This window comes from Neophocaena asiaeorientalis, unplaced genomic scaffold (genome assembly GCF_003031525.2).
Source record: "Neophocaena asiaeorientalis asiaeorientalis breed wild unplaced genomic scaffold, Neophocaena_asiaeorientalis_V1.1 scaffold449, whole genome shotgun sequence".
In the NCBI taxonomy this organism is placed as follows: domain Eukaryota; kingdom Metazoa; phylum Chordata; class Mammalia; order Artiodactyla; family Phocoenidae; genus Neophocaena; species Neophocaena asiaeorientalis.
Genome location: NW_020175027.1, coordinates 2,205,113 through 2,221,544, shown reverse-complemented (window position 1 = coordinate 2,221,544; position 16,432 = coordinate 2,205,113). Strand labels below are relative to the sequence as shown.

At 54.0% G+C, this 16,432-nt stretch overlaps 2 protein-coding genes across 4 annotated transcripts; one reads left to right on the top strand and one right to left on the bottom strand.

Moving 5' to 3' along the window:
- Positions 1–4,621: 4,621 nt before the first annotated feature.
- Positions 4,622–11,930, top strand: CD72 (CD72 molecule). 2 transcript variants are annotated; one of them, XM_024763051.1, is made up of 9 exons: positions 4,622–4,928; positions 5,038–5,145; positions 5,732–5,803; positions 6,409–6,498; positions 6,837–7,172; positions 9,687–9,835; positions 10,491–10,603; positions 11,299–11,448; positions 11,834–11,930. In XM_024763051.1, exons 1-8 carry the CDS (start codon positions 4,847–4,849, stop codon positions 11,441–11,443), a joined length of 1,095 nt encoding a protein of 364 aa, XP_024618819.1. In that variant the 5' UTR covers positions 4,622–4,846; the 3' UTR covers positions 11,444–11,448; positions 11,834–11,930. The 2 variants fall into 2 exon arrangements, with proteins under 2 accessions (XP_024618819.1, XP_024618818.1); XM_024763050.1 differs by having other exon boundaries at positions 4,624–4,928; positions 11,710–11,850.
- A 61-nt stretch (positions 11,931–11,991) lies between these two features.
- On the bottom strand, positions 11,992–16,216 carry TESK1 (testis associated actin remodelling kinase 1). 2 transcript variants are annotated; one of them, XM_024763048.1, is made up of 10 exons: positions 16,096–16,216; positions 15,850–15,971; positions 15,671–15,719; positions 14,990–15,136; positions 14,571–14,653; positions 14,314–14,404; positions 13,984–14,067; positions 13,743–13,832; positions 13,495–13,609; positions 11,992–13,156 (listed from the first exon to the last, which is right to left on the bottom strand). In XM_024763048.1, exons 2-10 carry the CDS (start codon positions 15,942–15,944, stop codon positions 12,270–12,272), a joined length of 1,641 nt encoding a protein of 546 aa, XP_024618816.1. In that variant the 5' UTR covers positions 15,945–15,971; positions 16,096–16,216; the 3' UTR covers positions 11,992–12,269. The 2 variants fall into 2 exon arrangements, with proteins under 2 accessions (XP_024618816.1, XP_024618817.1); XM_024763049.1 differs by lacking the exons at positions 14,571–14,653; positions 15,671–15,719; positions 15,850–15,971; positions 16,096–16,216 and having other exon boundaries at positions 12,239–13,156; positions 14,990–15,129.
- Positions 16,217–16,432: the final 216 nt, after the last annotated feature.

Genomic DNA, 16,432 nt, shown 5'->3' with positions numbered 1-16,432 from the left:
TTTTTTTTTTTTTTTTTTTTTTTTTTTGTGGTACGCGGGCCTCTCACTGCTGTGGCTTCTCCCGTTGCAGAGCACAGGCTCCGGACACGCAGGCTCAGCGGCCATGGCTCACAGGCCCAGCCGCTCCGCGGCATGTGGGATCCTCCCGGACCGGGGCATGAACCCGTGTCCCCTGCATCGGCAGGCGGACTCTCAACCACTGCGCCACCAGGGAAGCCCTATTTGCTTTTCTTTAGAGCTCTGTGCCATCAGCATATATGAATGTGCTTTCTGTGTCACCATTCAAGACAGGGCCAAGCAGAGGCCTAGGGCACTCACTGGAGACCTATTGGCACTCTGCCTTCAGTGATCAAAGAGCTGCACGAATCCCCTTAATAGTGCTATCAGATGGCCCACAGTCCTCCCTCCTGACTCTGAAGCTATTTCAACAGACTTTTAGCGATGCTTTTGCTAAAATTAACACCTACTATATCTCCAGCCATGAACCCCTTGAGTGATGTCAGATATCATCTAGAAAATTCCATATTTTACAGATAGGAAATTGTGACTTGCCCTAAGTCACACACTGTGGCAGGGCTGGCTTCTTTATCTATGCCATGTTCTTTCCATTACATCATGCTTCCTCCACAGTTCAGGAAACTTATCTCTTGCTGCCATCACAAATTACCACAAATTTAGCGGCTTACAAAATACAAGTTTCTTATCTTACAGTTCTGTTGGTAAGAGGTCTGACACATATTTCACTGGATTAAAGTCAAGATGTCAGCAGGGCTGGTTCCTTTCTGGGGGCTCTAGCTGAGGATGTGTTCCTTCGCCTCTCCCAGCTTCTAGAGGCTGCCTGAGTTCATCAGGTCGTGGTTCCCTCCCTCTAGCTCCAGAGCCAGCATCTGCAGGTGGAGTTCTTCTCATGTCATATCTCTCTGCCCCTCCTTCCATGGTTGAATCTCTTTCTTCCCATGGCCCTGAAAGCTTCATCCTTCCAAAGACTTGTGATTAGATTGGTCTCCCGGGATAAAACAGGATGATTTCCCCATCTAAAGGTCCTTAACTTAATCACGTTAACAATTTTATCAGGTAAAGTAACCTATCCTGTCCACCGGTTCTGAGGATTAGATTGTGAACATTTGGGGGAGGCCATTTTTCTGCCTGTCACATGCTATCTGTAGATTAGGACCTCCTGGAGTCAGTCAGTGGGTTAAGGTAATGATGATGGACAGAACCTGACTTTCAGAGTCTCAGGAGACTTCCTTGACTTCCTGATGTTGGCTGGACTTCACGAAAGTTTATACAGATGAGCCCCTTTTTTTAAAAAAAAAAAAAAATTTACTTCGCTGCACCAGGTATTAGTTGCGGCATGAGGGATCTAGTTCTGTGAGCAGGGATCGAACCTGGGTCTCCTGCATCAGGAGTGCAGAGTCTTAGCCACTGGATCACCACGGAAGTCCCTAGATGAGCCCCTTTCCATACAGCACATTCTTTCCCGAAGCCCTCATAGCTGGGCTCCCTCCTCTTGTTTACTGTAGAACCACTCCCTGAAATAAGCATGGAGGGGTCAGGAGAGGGCAAGAAATGGGCTTTGGTGTTTGTCCTCTAGGATCTCAGATGAAATTATGATCCTGGAAAAGCTGAAATGTACAGCACCCGCCCCTCAGCTCTGAGAAGCCCCCAGGCATTCCTGACATTTGGGTAGGTGAGGTGCAGCTCAGAGTTACAGCTGTCCTTTCTGATGTCCAGCCTCAAAAGGAAATGTACATGTCAATATTGCAAAGACCCCATGTGGCACACATGGGGAAGGAGACGTACTCTGCTCTCATATCTTCTTCACAAAAGAAGGCCACACGATGGTCTAGGACTGAGGGAATGCAGAGTGTCATAAGGAGATGTGTATCCATCACCAAAAGAGCTAAAGAGGACAGAAACACAGACCGGCTGGCCTAAGACATCCAAGGCATTGTGGGCGTGCAGTTTAGCTCATCCAGTACCATTTGGGCACCCTCCCTCCTAAAGCCTCCCCAAGGGTCGAGTTAGGCAGCATGCCCATTGATTCCTTTTTTGAGCACATACTCATTTGAAGATTGGTTTTGGCATTTTACCTGGCATCCAGGCCCTGTTGCACATGGGTTCTGAAAACTGGGACATTATCTCCAGTTTACAGAATTCCTGCAAGTGTTCCTGCAATTGATTTACACACACGCTGTCCCTACACCCCATGCCCTGTGCACCACAGGTACCAGTACCCTGACCACGCCCCCTCACTCCCACCACCAGCTGCTCTATGCACTCCCACTCACTCTCACAGGACCCTGAGGCCCCCAGGGAGTCACCAGCACACACCACTCTCACTGTCTGGGAGAGGGGGATGGGGTGTTGGAAACTTTAATCAAGCAGGGACGGTTAACAGCTGCAGGGACACCCTACAAAAGAGTGAGCCTTCAAAAGGATATACTTATGGACTCTGTCCCCATGACCTTTTAAGACTTATGAAAATGACCTGTCATTTCCCGTCATGGAAAAAAACCACAGCCATCACATGCACCCTTCAGGCCCCAGAATCCTCCATGCTTAACCCTCCAGGCAGGCTTGGGCAGAGATGCTCGCTTCTCACAGATGCCCCAACAGACTGCAGAGACCTGGGGATGCGGGTGCATGCTTGCACACTCACACCCATGTGGATGTCTGCCTCTCCCCCCGACATGTTTCTCAGGTGACAAATGTGTTCTTCTGTGTCAGTGGGCACTTTTTCTGGGCAGGCTGGGTGACACTGTTGGGCAGAGCTCTCATCAGACCCATAGGCCTATCACCCCTCCACACACCACTAACCGTACACTACGAGCTGCTAGCATGGGGGGAGGACCTCTTTCTCCTTCCTTTTTCCTCCCTGCAGCTGCGGGTTGGGGGAAGGGTTCTGAGGGGGAGGATGTCACCGACTCAGGGTGGGTTTTTCCCACCTCCATACCTTGTCTTGCCCCAGCCTCTTCTCACCCGCAGTGAGCCCTTGGGGGATCACATTCTGATAAAAAGAACTTTAGGGAGCACTCTGCACCTCTGCTCAGCACGCACACCCTCCCCCCGTTTCCTCTCCTCCATCAGCCAGGCCTCTCAGTCCCTGGTCTTCCTCCATAAATGCCCCCTTTTTCACTGGGGCTGGGAGTAAAGGGACAGTTAGTTTCTGCTGTATAACAAAGTGAATCAGCTATACCTATACATATGTCCCCATATCTCCTCCCTCTTGCGCCTCCCTCCCACCCTCCCTATCCCACCCCTCTAGGTGGTCACAAAGCACCAAACTGATCTCCCTGTGCTATGCGGCTGCTTCCCACTAGCTATCTATTTTATGTTTGGTAGTGTATATATGTCCATGCCACTCTCTCACTTTGTCCCAGCTTACCATTCCTCCTCCCCGTGTCCTCAAGTCCATTCTCTACGTCTGCGTCTTTATTCCTGTCCTGCCCCTAGGTTCTTCAGAACCATTTTGTTTTTTTAGATTCCATATATATGTGTTAGCATATGGTATTTGTTTTTCCCTTTCTGACTTACTTCACTCTGCATGACAGACTCTAGGTCCACCTGAGGGACTTGTTAACGAAAGAATTTTACTAGGAAAGTACAAGAGAAGCCAAAACCGAACCAAGAAGAAAGCAAAACCTTGGCTGGTCCAGAGTCTGCCCGCTCAGAACCCAGCCCTGCTCTTTGCCTCCCCTCTGAGAAGCTGCAGTCCATCTTCATCCCCATGCAAGTCCTTTGCTCATCTGCTCCCTGACCCCCAACAAGGTGCATGAATAGTCAGTGCTGAAGGTTTTTCCAGAGGCACACAAACTGTGGTGTCCCTCACCCTCAGCCCGGGCTTTCCCAGAGCTTCTGCCTCTTGGACTCAGCTTGCTGGGTTTGGCTCAGATACTGGAACACAGGGGTCACGTCAGTCTGCCAGAAGGCAGGATGGGACAAGGAAGAGGCTGACTGGCCACAGGTGTGATCATTAGGGCAACAAAGGTGGAGGAGGCCAGGGAAAGGCTGTGAAGCAAGAGTCTGGGGGCGTTTACACAGGACAGTCAGTTTGGTCCCAGATGCTCTGCATCCTCCAAAGTGTTGCCTCATTCCCAGGAAAGGCTTTGGACTGAGAACTTCTCTGTGTGAGGGATTCTCAGCAGCTCTGTAGCACTACAGTAGAAGGGGAGCTGGGCCCACCCTGAAAGCCCCCAAACTGATGGAGAGAAAAGTCCCACCAAGTCAGGGACCCCCCTTCTGGGAACTCATATCTACTGGGAACCTCAGGATGAGGAGGAGGTAGGGCTCCACACTAGGACCCCTCAATCTGATGGGGAGGATGAAGCCCCACCCTGGAGCAACGATTAGGGAGATCCTCTTTGGTCAGTTGAGCACAAAAGAGCTCCGACTGCACACAGAAAGCCCGTGGACTGGGCAGCCAGGAAAGAAGCATGGAGCAAATCAGGGTAGTTGATGAGGGTGGGCGTTCGGAGCCCAGCACTGTCAAGGTGGGTCTGGGATGCATGAAGGAGGAGCACAGGCAAGACACAGGGACAGGCCTGAGTATTGGTTCTGTGACACCCCCCAACCCTGAACCCCATGCTCTGGACCTCAGGTTCCCCTCCCCTGCCCCTCTGGCCGGGGCTCAGGGATGCCGTCTGCATCACTGAACCCATCTGTCTGAGACTGGGTCACATCTTCCTCTTTTGTGACTGGAAGTTACAGGGCAAAGCGCTAAGCTGTGCAGTCACGGAGGAAACACAGAGCCTAAGAGTGTGAAGGGACAGAGGGGAGAGTGGCAAGAAAGCCTGGAGCCGGTGGAAGAGGAGGGAGGCGAGTGGGAGCAGAGGTGCTCAGGACCATGGCTGAGGCCATCACCTATGCAGACCTGCGATTTGTGAAGGCTCCCCTGAAGAAGAGCATCTCCAGCCGCCTAGGACAAGGTAAGGGTGGATAAGGTGTCTCCTTGATTCTGCATCTCCATCCTCCTTGAAGACCCCACTCCCACCCCAGAGACCCCAATCCTGACGCCACCTTTTCTCTCCTCTCCAGACCCAGAGGCTGATGAAGACGGAGAACTCACCTATGAGAATGTTCAAGTGCCCCCAGGCCCGGGAGGACCCTCAAGCTTGGCTTCCGCTGGATTAGGGGACAAAGCAGGTCTGGAGAGCCCAGGGGATGTGTGTTTATGGGGGACTGTGTCTTGCGCTGGGGAGTCCACAGCATTCTTGGGAGGACAATACCCTTGGAGAAAGGCTGGGGATTCTCAGGAGGAGAATGAGCACCAATTATGGGAGCTAAGGAAGAATAAAGCTCCCAGGGGGTAAGGTGGAGATCCCGGTGGGGAGCTAGGGCTCCACGGAGGGATCAGGGCAGCCCTGTTGGGGAGCTGAGCGCGCGTGGGAAATGGGGAGTCCCGGGAGAGAGAAGAGAGGGGAGGGGGGAGAGCATTCCCGGGGAGAGGGTTTTGGCAGACAGATGGGGGCCCCCAGAGTAAAAGATAAAGGGAGACCCAGGAGGGCGATAGAGGGTCCCCAGGGAAAGGATAAGGTAAGACCCAGGAGGGACACGAGAGTCCCAGGGGAGATACGGAACTCCGGAGAGCGCTAAGGGTGTCCCAGAGCAGTGGCAGAAGGCACCTTAGGACAGACTGGGGTCTCGGCGCGGTGGAGGGGGTGAGTAGGCTGGGGATAAGGGGTATTTCCTGGCTTTCCCACCTTCAAACTGCAGTCGATCCCTTCCGCAGGGGTCCAGTCGGAGCAGCCAACTGCCGCCTGGAGCCGCGTGACGTCACCAGCTGCCGGGCGGATTCTCGCCTGTAAGTACCCGGTCCTCCCCGACCCGCGCGCGCCACCCGCTGCCCTGCTCGTCTCGGGCCAGCGAGTGGGGCGGGGCGCGGCCTCGGGCTGGGCAGCCCTCCCCCACTAGGCCCCTCGGGGTGGTCGCGGAGTCAGGTGCTGGCACCGGTCCCCGCGGGAGGTGGTGCTGGGCCACGCGGTGTGCAGGTCTGGCCCACGGATTGAACCTGGGGCGCAGCCCTCCGGTCAGCCCGGGCAGCCCCGTGACACCCTACCCTGCCGCTTTCACCCTCATCCTTAGAGAGATCTTTCCGACGCATCGACCCAGACCCCTTCCCCCTTACTATGGTCCCCATTCACGTACCCGCTTCTCCGGTCTCCGTCTGAGATTTAGTTCCCCGTCCTACCAGGTAGTGCCCCTCAGTCGTTACCGGTAACAATCCCCAGCCCTTATTCGGGAACACCTTACCTCCTCCACCTGCGGAAACTCTGCCAGACAGAAACCACCACGCGTGCTCCAAGTCCTCTGCGGGATGCTCTTTCCCGTGAATCTCCTCCACCCACACCCCCTCAGTCTATCAACTTTCGTGGGGCTCACTGCCCCCCAACCCACTGTCTCCCTAAGGCCAAGCATCCTACATGCAGTACCTTCTCCTGGGCCTGCTCCTCACCTGCCTGCTGTTAGGGGTGGCTGCCATCTGCCTGGGAGTGCACTGTGAGTATGGCTGCCCCCCATTTCCCATTTCCCCCAGACAACGTTCTCCCCCACTCTCCCCAACAGCTGCCCTGCCCCAGCAGGGCCCGGAATCACTACCACCACATCCTCAGCTTTCGTCTGGCTTCCAGCCGGGTCTGTTTCAGAGTGCCGTGACTTCCTAAATTGTCCTCACCTAATCCAGTACCTCCTTAAGCTTCAGGCAGTCAGATCTTATATTCCATTCCAGCCTGTTATGCAGAAAGTTGCAAGAAGCAGCAAAAGGACTGATGCTGAAGCCTCAGGGCACCAGAGCATGGCTGAAGATGTCCTCCAAATCTCTCTTTATGGCCAAACAGATTTCCAGGTGTCTCAGCAGCTCCAGCAGATGAACAGGGTTCTGGAAGCCACTAACAGCACCCTGAGGCAGCAGCTGCGCCAAAAGATAACCAAGCTGGGGCAGAGGGAAGAGGATTTGCAGGGGTCCAGGACGGAGCTGGCCCAGAGTCAGGAAAGACTACAGGTGGAACAGAAGGTTGGCCAGGCTACCAAAGAGCAGTTGCAGGCCTGCCAGTCAGATGGGGAGAAGACAAAAGAGGCCTTGAGAAATAAGGAGACACAAAGGATGAACTTGGAGCAGAGGCTGAGCAGCGTGCAGGACACACTAAAGCCCTTCTTCACATGCCCCTCACCAGGTATCTGCTCTGGGAAAGGGGAGATGGTAGGACCTGCCATGAAGGATGGATTGAAGTGAGGGGTCTATCTATCTATTAAGCCTGAACTGAGTTGTTCAGGAAAGGGGTAATGAGCCAGAGTGCTGGCTGACATGACCTGTGCAGCCTGGGCCAACAGGGCAAAGGATCTAGCTGCATACTGGTTTTAGGGAGGGCTCACCCAGCTCTAAGGCTGACCCTGTAGGGGAGAAGAGGGTGGTAGCCAGCAGTGCAAATGACACTGTCCAGAGCAGCAAACTCAGGGCTCACCTGGCTTGACGTCAGTGTCAAGGATCTGGGAACCCCCTGAATTTGGATGTGAAATTGATTGTTCGCATGTTTTTCTAAAAAGGGGACCTGTAGCTTTAATTAATTCTCTCTACATCTGAGATTCCCCAAAAGATTAAGAATTACTGATGGATGAGGTACAGTCTGGGGCTGGGGCAAGGCAGCTGAAGCTCTCGTAATGAGGTGGGCAGGGATGTTGTAGGACAGGGAATTAGGGTGGAATGCTCATCCCTTTTGAAAGGAGGAGTCCAGCCCGCGTGTGGGGATGAGGGAGGGGGACACATAGAAGGTCTGCCAAAGTTGGCTGAGGTTGAGGCAGGGTCCCCAGCCCAAGGGGACTGGAATGTCCATGGACTGGTTGTCTAGAGCTTAGGCTCTGTCTAGCTCAGGGGCATCTGGCTACTCCCCCAAGGCTTAAAACAGAGAGGTTATGTACAGACACCCCCAGCCCTCATTTCTTTAACCTTCTCATTCTCTACAAGCCTCAGTTCCATGACAGTGCTGCCCCCTCCTTCCCCACAGCTGAACCCTAGACCTCAGCATCCCAAACTGCTCTTCCGCTGAAAGGATGGCTTTGGGTCTTCGCTCTGACCACAACTGGCCCTCTATAGGCTTTCCACACACTTCTTCTTCAACCTCACGGAGGCCTCCAACCTGCTGGCTCCCCTGTTTCCTCCCTTCCCATCAGCCATCACCTGTCTTCACTTCTCTCTCTACCCATCTTGGATTTGGGGGCCCGCCACCCCACTCACTCCTTGACTCCATTGTCCTGGATGAATGCACATGCCTGCACCCAGGGGTGACAAGCTGTGCAGTCATTCTGCTTGGTGCCACAAATCTCTAGTCTCAACTTCAGCTGGGGCCCCAGCACTGCCTGCCTTGGCAAATCTGCAGTGGTCGGCTGGCTCTCTGTACCCTACTACCCTCTCTCTCACTCTCAGCAGATGCCCTCCTCTGTCAGAGAGGAACACCCTCTATTTTTGATCAACAAGTCTATATATCCATTTGCATTTTTCCCCATCTTCATGTCTTGCAAGGATAACTGCAACAGCTTACTGAATGTTTTTCCTAAACATCCCCCCTCCAAATCCACTTTTCATGTTGCAGCCAGAGTAATTCTTTAAAAACAAAAATCTGACCATGTCATCCCAGTTAAGATCATGTCATTTCACTTAATTAATTACATCAAAAGTTATGGAATACATACTATATGTCTAGCACTGTACCCAGGCACTTGGGATGCAACCAGAGTACAAAATGCTTCAGTGTAAAACCCTACATTGACTTTCTCTTGCTCATAATATAAAAATTAAAAAATCCTCAACCTGGCCTCCAAGGCCCCTGCCTACCTTTCAGCATGCTGCTTGTCCCCTCGCCCTTGTCCATTTGGCCACACTGACTTCTTTTTATTCCTTTAAGTTGCTGTTAGACAGTAACCTAAGGTGGTAGCTGGGTGGGGATGAGAAAACGTAGACAGAAGAGAGGGAGCTGGAGGAGAAGGAATGGCTTTTGAGTGATGGAGGTAGGACAGATGGGACGAAGCAACGGAGGGAGGTGGGTTGGGATCAGGAGCATAGACTGGGGTGCGGGATGTTAAAGAAAGAGGAGGTTTATTTCTGACAGATAGTCAGGAAAAGAGGAACAGAGAAGAGACAAATTTTGAGGTGGAGAGGAGGAAAATGGAGAGAATTCACACGTCAAGTGTCTGAATTTCAGCAAAGCAGGCAGCAAGGTTGTCTACTTGTGGAAGAGTGGAGGGGAAGATGGTGGCTAGCCGCTTGAGGAGTGTGGGAAAGTTTGAATATGCAGTGAGAAATGCTTTAGGGAGCCAATGAGATGAATGGGAGGCCTATTGAACACTTGTTTGTCGGGGGCCCAGGTGAAGTTAGCCAAAATGGGGGAGTAAACGGCAATTGTTCAGAAATTGGGGATAGTACCACCAGTCCTTTTCAAATAAGCCTCCTATATTTTAAGGAGTAAAGTTGTTGAATGTTAAAGGATTTTACTAAGTATGCACAGATATGGCATTTCCAGGGGAGGCAAGAAAGAAAGATTGCAAAGATTAAGGACCAGAAGTCAGTGAAGGCACTGAGGTTCGACCCCAGGGAACATTGTTAGCAACCAGATTGCTGAGTATTTGCTTTCATCCCATGTTGAGATCTCCCTCTTGGGTCTGGGCAGTGCTGTCACACTTTTTCTGCTTTTTAGATTCCTGCTGTCCCTTGGGATGGATACCGAATGAGAGGAGTTGCTTTTACATCTCAATTACTAAGAGAACTTGGGAGGACAGCCAAAGCCATTGTAAATCTCTGTCCTCTGAACTGGCCAAAATCAGCAAGACTTCTTATTTATATGGAGTAAGAAAACCCCTATTCAAAGACGGTATGGGTATTGTTGGGTAAAGGGACACGTCATCAATCAGGGATGGCAGCGCACACAGGGCGTGCGTCCCTTTTCCATGCAGCTTCTCAGCACAGTGCTCCAGATGGCCCTATTAACTGATTAGGGTTGGCGTGAGAGTTGAAACTTAACGAGCCATCTTTACGTTAACCTGTTTCTCATCTCAGCTTTCTGGTCAGCTCTGGGCTGCTGAACAGGTTCTTTGACTCTCATGGCCTCTCAGGCAGACAGGTTCCATACCTGGTAGGCTGGGTTGTAGGGATTGGTTCCTTGTGACCAGAACAGCCCACAGAATGACTCTTCTTCAAAGGCTGGCAGAAATTCTTACCCAGCGTGTGTGTGTGCGTGCGCGTGCGCGCATGCACGCATGTGAACTGAAGGGTCAGCCTGCATCTGCAGGGTGGTACTTGAAGGATGTGGGGATGGTCACCGATGAGCCGATGTCACGCACCAAGGTCGGGCACGGTCCTCTTGCCAAGGCTCATAGCCTCTCTAGTGTTCATTTTCTTCCATCAGCCCAGGAGCCCTCCTCCCGACACCCCCTCCCTCCTCCTATTCCAATATTTCCCATCACTCCTCACACACCTCTGGTCTCTCCGAATCTCCCTTCAGACTTATTATGCCAGAAGCTTACGTAAGGTGTTGGAACAAGGTGGTTCAGCTGAATCATACTGGATTGACTTCAGAAATTTCTGGCAGGGGAGTGATGGTACAAGTTACAATTGGTAAGTTTGTTAGGACTTTTGGGCAACAAAATCCTCTATAATCCCTTCATAAAGGCACAGTAATGAGATCTCCCTCCAGGTCCTACTCTCAAAACTTTTTCACAAATCAATGTTATAATTGCCCATTTGTCCACTTCTTCTATTTGATTAATAACAGGCAGGCTTGCTTTCTATTCTATCCCCAGTACCTAGCCATCCCCGGCACGTGATTAAAAAAAAAAAAAATTACCAGTTTGGGACCTATGTCATCTTTCTCTCAGGGGGATAACTTGAAGATTTAGCTAGGGCTTCACAGCTGATAAAGAACCCCGGCCTTCTAACTTCTCAGCCCAGACAAGGCTACCCAAACTGAGGTTGTACTTTTTTAGTCAAGGCCACTTGGTATACCAGAGTTGCCCCAGGGAAGTGAGAAAGGAAGCAATGGGGTAACTTTGAGAATCAACCCCAGGGACCCTGAAACAGGGTAGTTACCTAACTGGAGTTTCCATCTTTAGGACCTTGGGTGACTTTTTTCCCTCCCTGGTCCTCTAGCCTCTTCGGGTTGGGGTCCAGACACCTGTACCTGAACCATCCCACACACGGCTTTAGGTAGGCAGGGTGTTAGGACTTGGGTTAGGTTTGTGCAGGGCAAGAGAAGGGAGGATGGGATAGGAGGGGGCCAGAACTTATCCCAGTGCCACATCACCACCCTTTAGGTTTTATAGTCAAAGGCAAAGATGTACCAAGGTAGATGGCGAGAGGCAGCCAATTCTGAAGGCAGAGGACTGTGATTCTTCTCTTCCCTCCATCTGTGAGCTGGAAGCTTTCAGGTATCCAGATGCGGACCCCTCTTTCCACTGAGCTGGGTAAGTGTCGGGGATGGGACTGAGGCGTGGGAGTCTGGGGGCAGAGGGTCTCAGGGCAGGGGCCCAGAGGCCAGGGGGAAAACTTGTTCCTGTAAGTGACAGCCATGTCCACAGCCTCCAGGCTGTGCTTATGTAAGGGGGTGCTGGGCAGGGGAGGCTGGCTATGTGGCTTCCAGGGAGCTGGGGAGGAGATGGGGTGAGCTGGATGAGGGTTCTTAGGGACAGTCAACTGTGGAGCTCCCTGATGCTTTAATCCTCCAGATACTCACGCCAACAAGAGCCTAAGCTGTAGCCTGCAGGTCCTAAGATCCACCACCCTCCAGCGTGTCCTCACTCTGCCTGGACAGTGCCTGGCCAAGGGCTGATCCATGCCCAACATTTCTAGGCAAGCCTGCTGCCAATAGAGATCCTGTCCCAGAAGCTGGACTGTTCCCAGGGAAAGTGTGAAGCAGCTTCTAGAAGAGATTTTGGCCTCCCCCAAAACCTCCCATAGTGGAATGGGTGGGGAGGGCGCACGGGCTGAGCGGATAGGGGCAGCCCGGAGCCAGCCAGGCAGTTTTATTGAAATATTTTTAAATAATTTGCACGTGTTAGTCTCGTGTGTCGGCAACGCTTTGTCTGGTTCAGTGATCCCCACGGGAGAGCAAGCTCAGGGGATGCAAAGGAAACGTTCTGTTCCTCACGTCCATGCCGAGGTTCCCCTCTACAGGGAGAAGAGCTGCTCAGCCCATCCGGGGCTGGCACAGTCCAGCATGTGCGCTCTGTCCTCACAGGGCATCCTGAAGGCCAAGGGTGGAGGCCGGAGACCACAGGCCCCACTGCTAAGAGCGTGCCCCAGGCAGCTGCAGGCTGGTTGTGGGTGGCTTGGCATGGTGCCCCCGGTGGCAGAGGAGACTGCCCGCCTCGCAGTTCAGGTTGCGGTAGCGGGCCACAGCTGGTGTGGGGCGGGGGCACATGGACAGGAAGCCAAAGCTAAAGGGGCTGAGGCAGCAGCCAGGGCAGGGCAGCCCCTCCTCGGACTCCCGGGGGGCTGACGGGGGCGGCGAGGGTTCTGTCCGCTCCAGGGCTGCTGCACGGGGCAGGCTATGCTGGGCCCGGTTCCAGGGCTCCCCAGCCCAGCCTTGTGGGGAGTTCACCACCACGGCTGGGGGGTTGTTGTTAAGGGGGGCTCCTGATCTAGGGGACCAGGGCTGGGAGGCTGAGGAACAAGTGCTGATGAAGTTGTCTGTGGCCACGGCCAGGGGCAGCTGGGGAGCTGGTCCCGGGGCTTCTGGCTCAGGGCTACTGCCCTCACACTCCATCTTCTCTTCAGCCGAGGGGCCCACAGCAGGAGGGCCAGGACCTGGCAGTGCTGTTTCCATACGTCGGGGAAGTTCAGGGGATGATGGTAGTGAGCGGCAGCGGCGGGCAGGTGTCCCAGGCTGGACCAAGGTCTCTGGAGTGGTCACCAAGGGCAGCTGGGTGGAGGGCACTGGTGATGGTGGTACAAGGGGTAGGGGGGCAACTGGCTTGCTGGGTGTGTCCAGGAGCTTGATCTTGCCACCTCTGAGGTCTTCCCGTAGTGAAAAGGGGTTGACTCGAGTCAGATTGTCCCCCCAGTTGGGGAGCGATTCTGGCGATGGGGGCAGGAAGAGGTCTGACCGGCTTCGGGAGAGCCGAGGGTCTGGCCTGGGAAGTGTGGCAGAGGGGCCCCCTCTTGGAACAGACCCTGTAGACAGAGAAGTCTGTGGTCACTGTTCTCAGCATTGATCATAGTTCCCTGAGGGTCTCATTATTCACCAGGAGGCTGGTGGGACTAGAGCTGAGAAAAGGGCGTCCCACAGGGTGCTTTGGAAAGGGGGAGATGTCCCCTCCAGCCCCCTTTACCTCTTCTTTCCTTGTTCCCCTCCCTCAGGCTCTAGAATTAGAAAACTATCTTCTCTGAGATGGCCTCTCACCCCACTCCCGCCCCCAGGCTCCTCAACTAATAAAAACACTTGGTCTCCCCGGATGATTCTGAGTTCTAAGGAAGAGAGAGGCAAAAGGACCCCAGTTGTGCTCACTTACCCTGACTGTGTGCCAGGGGAGCCCTGAGGAGGGGGGCTGGCTCAGGCAGCTGCTCCAGGATCCATTCCAGGTGCTGGGTGATTTCAGTGAAGGGAGCACGAGTGCTAGGTTCCATCTGATGGGGAGAGACGGGCAGCTTCACTCAGTGCTCCAGAAGAGGGTCCCTGAGTTTCCTCCTGTCATCTGGGCTGGCTGGCCTTGTCAGATGGTGGGTGGGGGTGGGGGCAGGGAGGGAGTGAGGCTCTTACACTGCAGCAGTGGATGGCCAGGAGCAGGAAGGGCAGTGGGCAGTCATCCCCTACCAGGGTTCGGAAAGCAGGCACATCCAGGCCGAAGTCCTGTGGGGACAAAGAGGAGGAGCCTCCAAGTCAGCCTTCCTCAAGTTCTCCTCCTGTCCCCCAGTCAGGACCTCAACCTCCAGGGAACCCTCCCTGGTTATGATGTGCCTAGTCTGGAGTTCCTCCTTTTAAACCTGGACGCATCATTCACCTCAGTACGGGGTAGGTAGTCAGGGTCCGCAGGTACTCGTGCGATGAGCTCACAGAGGACAATCCCAAAGGCAAAGACGTCGGCCTAGGGGTAGGAGCGAGTGTCAGGGGGAGGCATTGACAGTTTCATGTAAGAATTTTGTCAGAATACGTCAGAATTTGGGGGAGTCTTGACAGTTTTCATGTGTTGGAAGGGGTGTGAGGGGTAAAGGGGATCTTGGGGGTCTTCTGAATATCTGGTAGGGTTGCTGAGGAACTTGGGATGGAGCCTTATAAGAGTATCTCAAGGGTCTCTGGAAGGCCTTGGGGATCTGAAGGGTTGATATCTTACCTTCTCATCATACAGCTCACCCCGCAACACCTCTGGAGCCATCCAGTATGGGGAACCCACCACAGCCAACGGCTCCTTCCTTGCCCCTTCCCTGCAGGGGCAGGGGCAGAGTGGTCAGGAACATCCTACTCAGACACCCTCCCCAAACAAAAGGGGATGAGGTCAGCCCCCTCGCTACCCCAAGGGAAATGTCCCTGTGGGCTTCACTTAGATAAGGGGCATCTGGGAGATTTAGGGGGATGGGGCATTCACCTCACCTATACACAGGAATCTTTTCAGCCAGCCCAAAGTCGCCCACAACAGCTGTGAAGCCTCGGTCTTCCCGCCGGATCAGACAGTTCTGACATATACATATAGCATCCCCACATACCCATTACCTTCTGTTCTCTGATCTCCCAAAATGCACCCCAAGGACCTGTCACTCCAGAATAACCCCAACCCTCGCTGATATCCCAGTTTTCCAACGCACACCAATCTTGCAACACCATCCGTCACTCCAAACACAGCATGGTACCCAGTCCCTCAGAGCACTCCCCTCACCCCAGTCCCCCATTCTCCAGTGTCTTGCTGCCCCAACATCCTAATGCTGTCTATTATCCGCATTCCAATACCCACGGGCTAGTTACAATCTAATCTCAAATCCCCTTTCATGCCTCCACCCACCTGGCCAGCCTACCTTGGATGTGAGGTCTCGGTGGAATACACCTTTGGCATGCAGGTACCGCAGGCCGCGGGCGATGTCCAAAGCCAGGCGGAGCCTGACAGGCCAGGATAGGGGTTCGGGGGAGCTGAGCAGCTGTTCCAGGGTCCCCCCATTCATATACTGGGACATAGGGGTAGGAGAAGGGGAATGGATATCAAAGTTTCAGTCTGTCCTCTAGGTCTCCCACTTATAAGCCTGGGGACACTCAGGAGGATCACAAAAGTCAAGAGGGTGAGTCTGTGCCCTAGGGTCCCCCATTCATATCCTAAGGCTAGCATGTCCCACACAGGTGCACCTATTTAAATTTAAATTATTAAGTTTAAATAAAATTAAACATTCCGTTCCTGTCACACTAGCCACATTTCCAGTGCTCCTTAGCCACATGTGGCTAGTGGCTATGGTTTTGGACAGCACAGCTACAGAACATTTTTATCACTGCAGAAAGATCTGTTGGACAGCACCCTTCTAAAGGATAAAAAGGACTGGCACCAGCTGAGGCCTTTTATATGTGGTTTGCCTGAAGGGAAGTTCAGGGAAGCCTCCCCCGGGTCCTGTTGCCTCTCATTACTCCTCTGTAGATGCACCAGGCCGCTGACTCTCTCTCCCCTTGGTGGTGGTTGTGGTGGAGTCCCCCCCTTCCTGGCCCATCCTCACCTCTGTAAGAGCGTGCAGCTGCCCTTGGTGCACACAGACCCCCATGAACCTGGAAGAGGATGGGAAAGATAGCAGTGTAGGCTGTAAGCGCCCCGGTCGCTCCACAGTTCCCACTTTTCCCGCGGGATCTTTCCCCTATCCCCCAGCAAGCTTCCCAGCAAGCGGCTGGGGCCGCTCACCTTAGAATGTTGGGGTGCCGGAGCCGGTTCATCAGCTGCACCTCCCGCAGCGTGTTTCCCCGGTTACTGGGGAGCCTGTTCATTTTCAGCACCATGACTTGCCCTGACTGTCGGTGCCGAACCTGGGGGCAGCAGGGGATGGCGAGTCCCGCGCAGGTCGGGCGGGTCGCCAGGGTCCGGGCCCCCTAGTTTCAGCCTGGCGTCGAAGTCTCGGTCCCGCCCCTCTGCCCTCTCTGCTGGTCTTACCTTGTAGACCTCAGAGAAGAAGCCGGCCCCGATCTTCTCGGCGCAGTGGAAATCGTCCACGCGCGCCAGGCTGGACACGGCGCTGCGGAGAGCCCGGTAGGAGGAGGGGCGGCCCCGTCTAGCGGGCGGGCGGGCGTCGGCTGCTCAGCTTCGCCGCTGGGGCTCAGGCTCCGCGGCCTGCCGGGGCGGGGCTGAGCCGGGCCTCTGCTTAACTCCTTCGAGCCCGGCCTCCGGGCAGCGGCCACGCCCCCTCAGGTGCGCACCCCGCTACCCGAAGCCGGGACGCCCTAGGCGAGTGGGTCTGCGACGTCGGGGTCAAATAAGTTCAGGCCTGAGC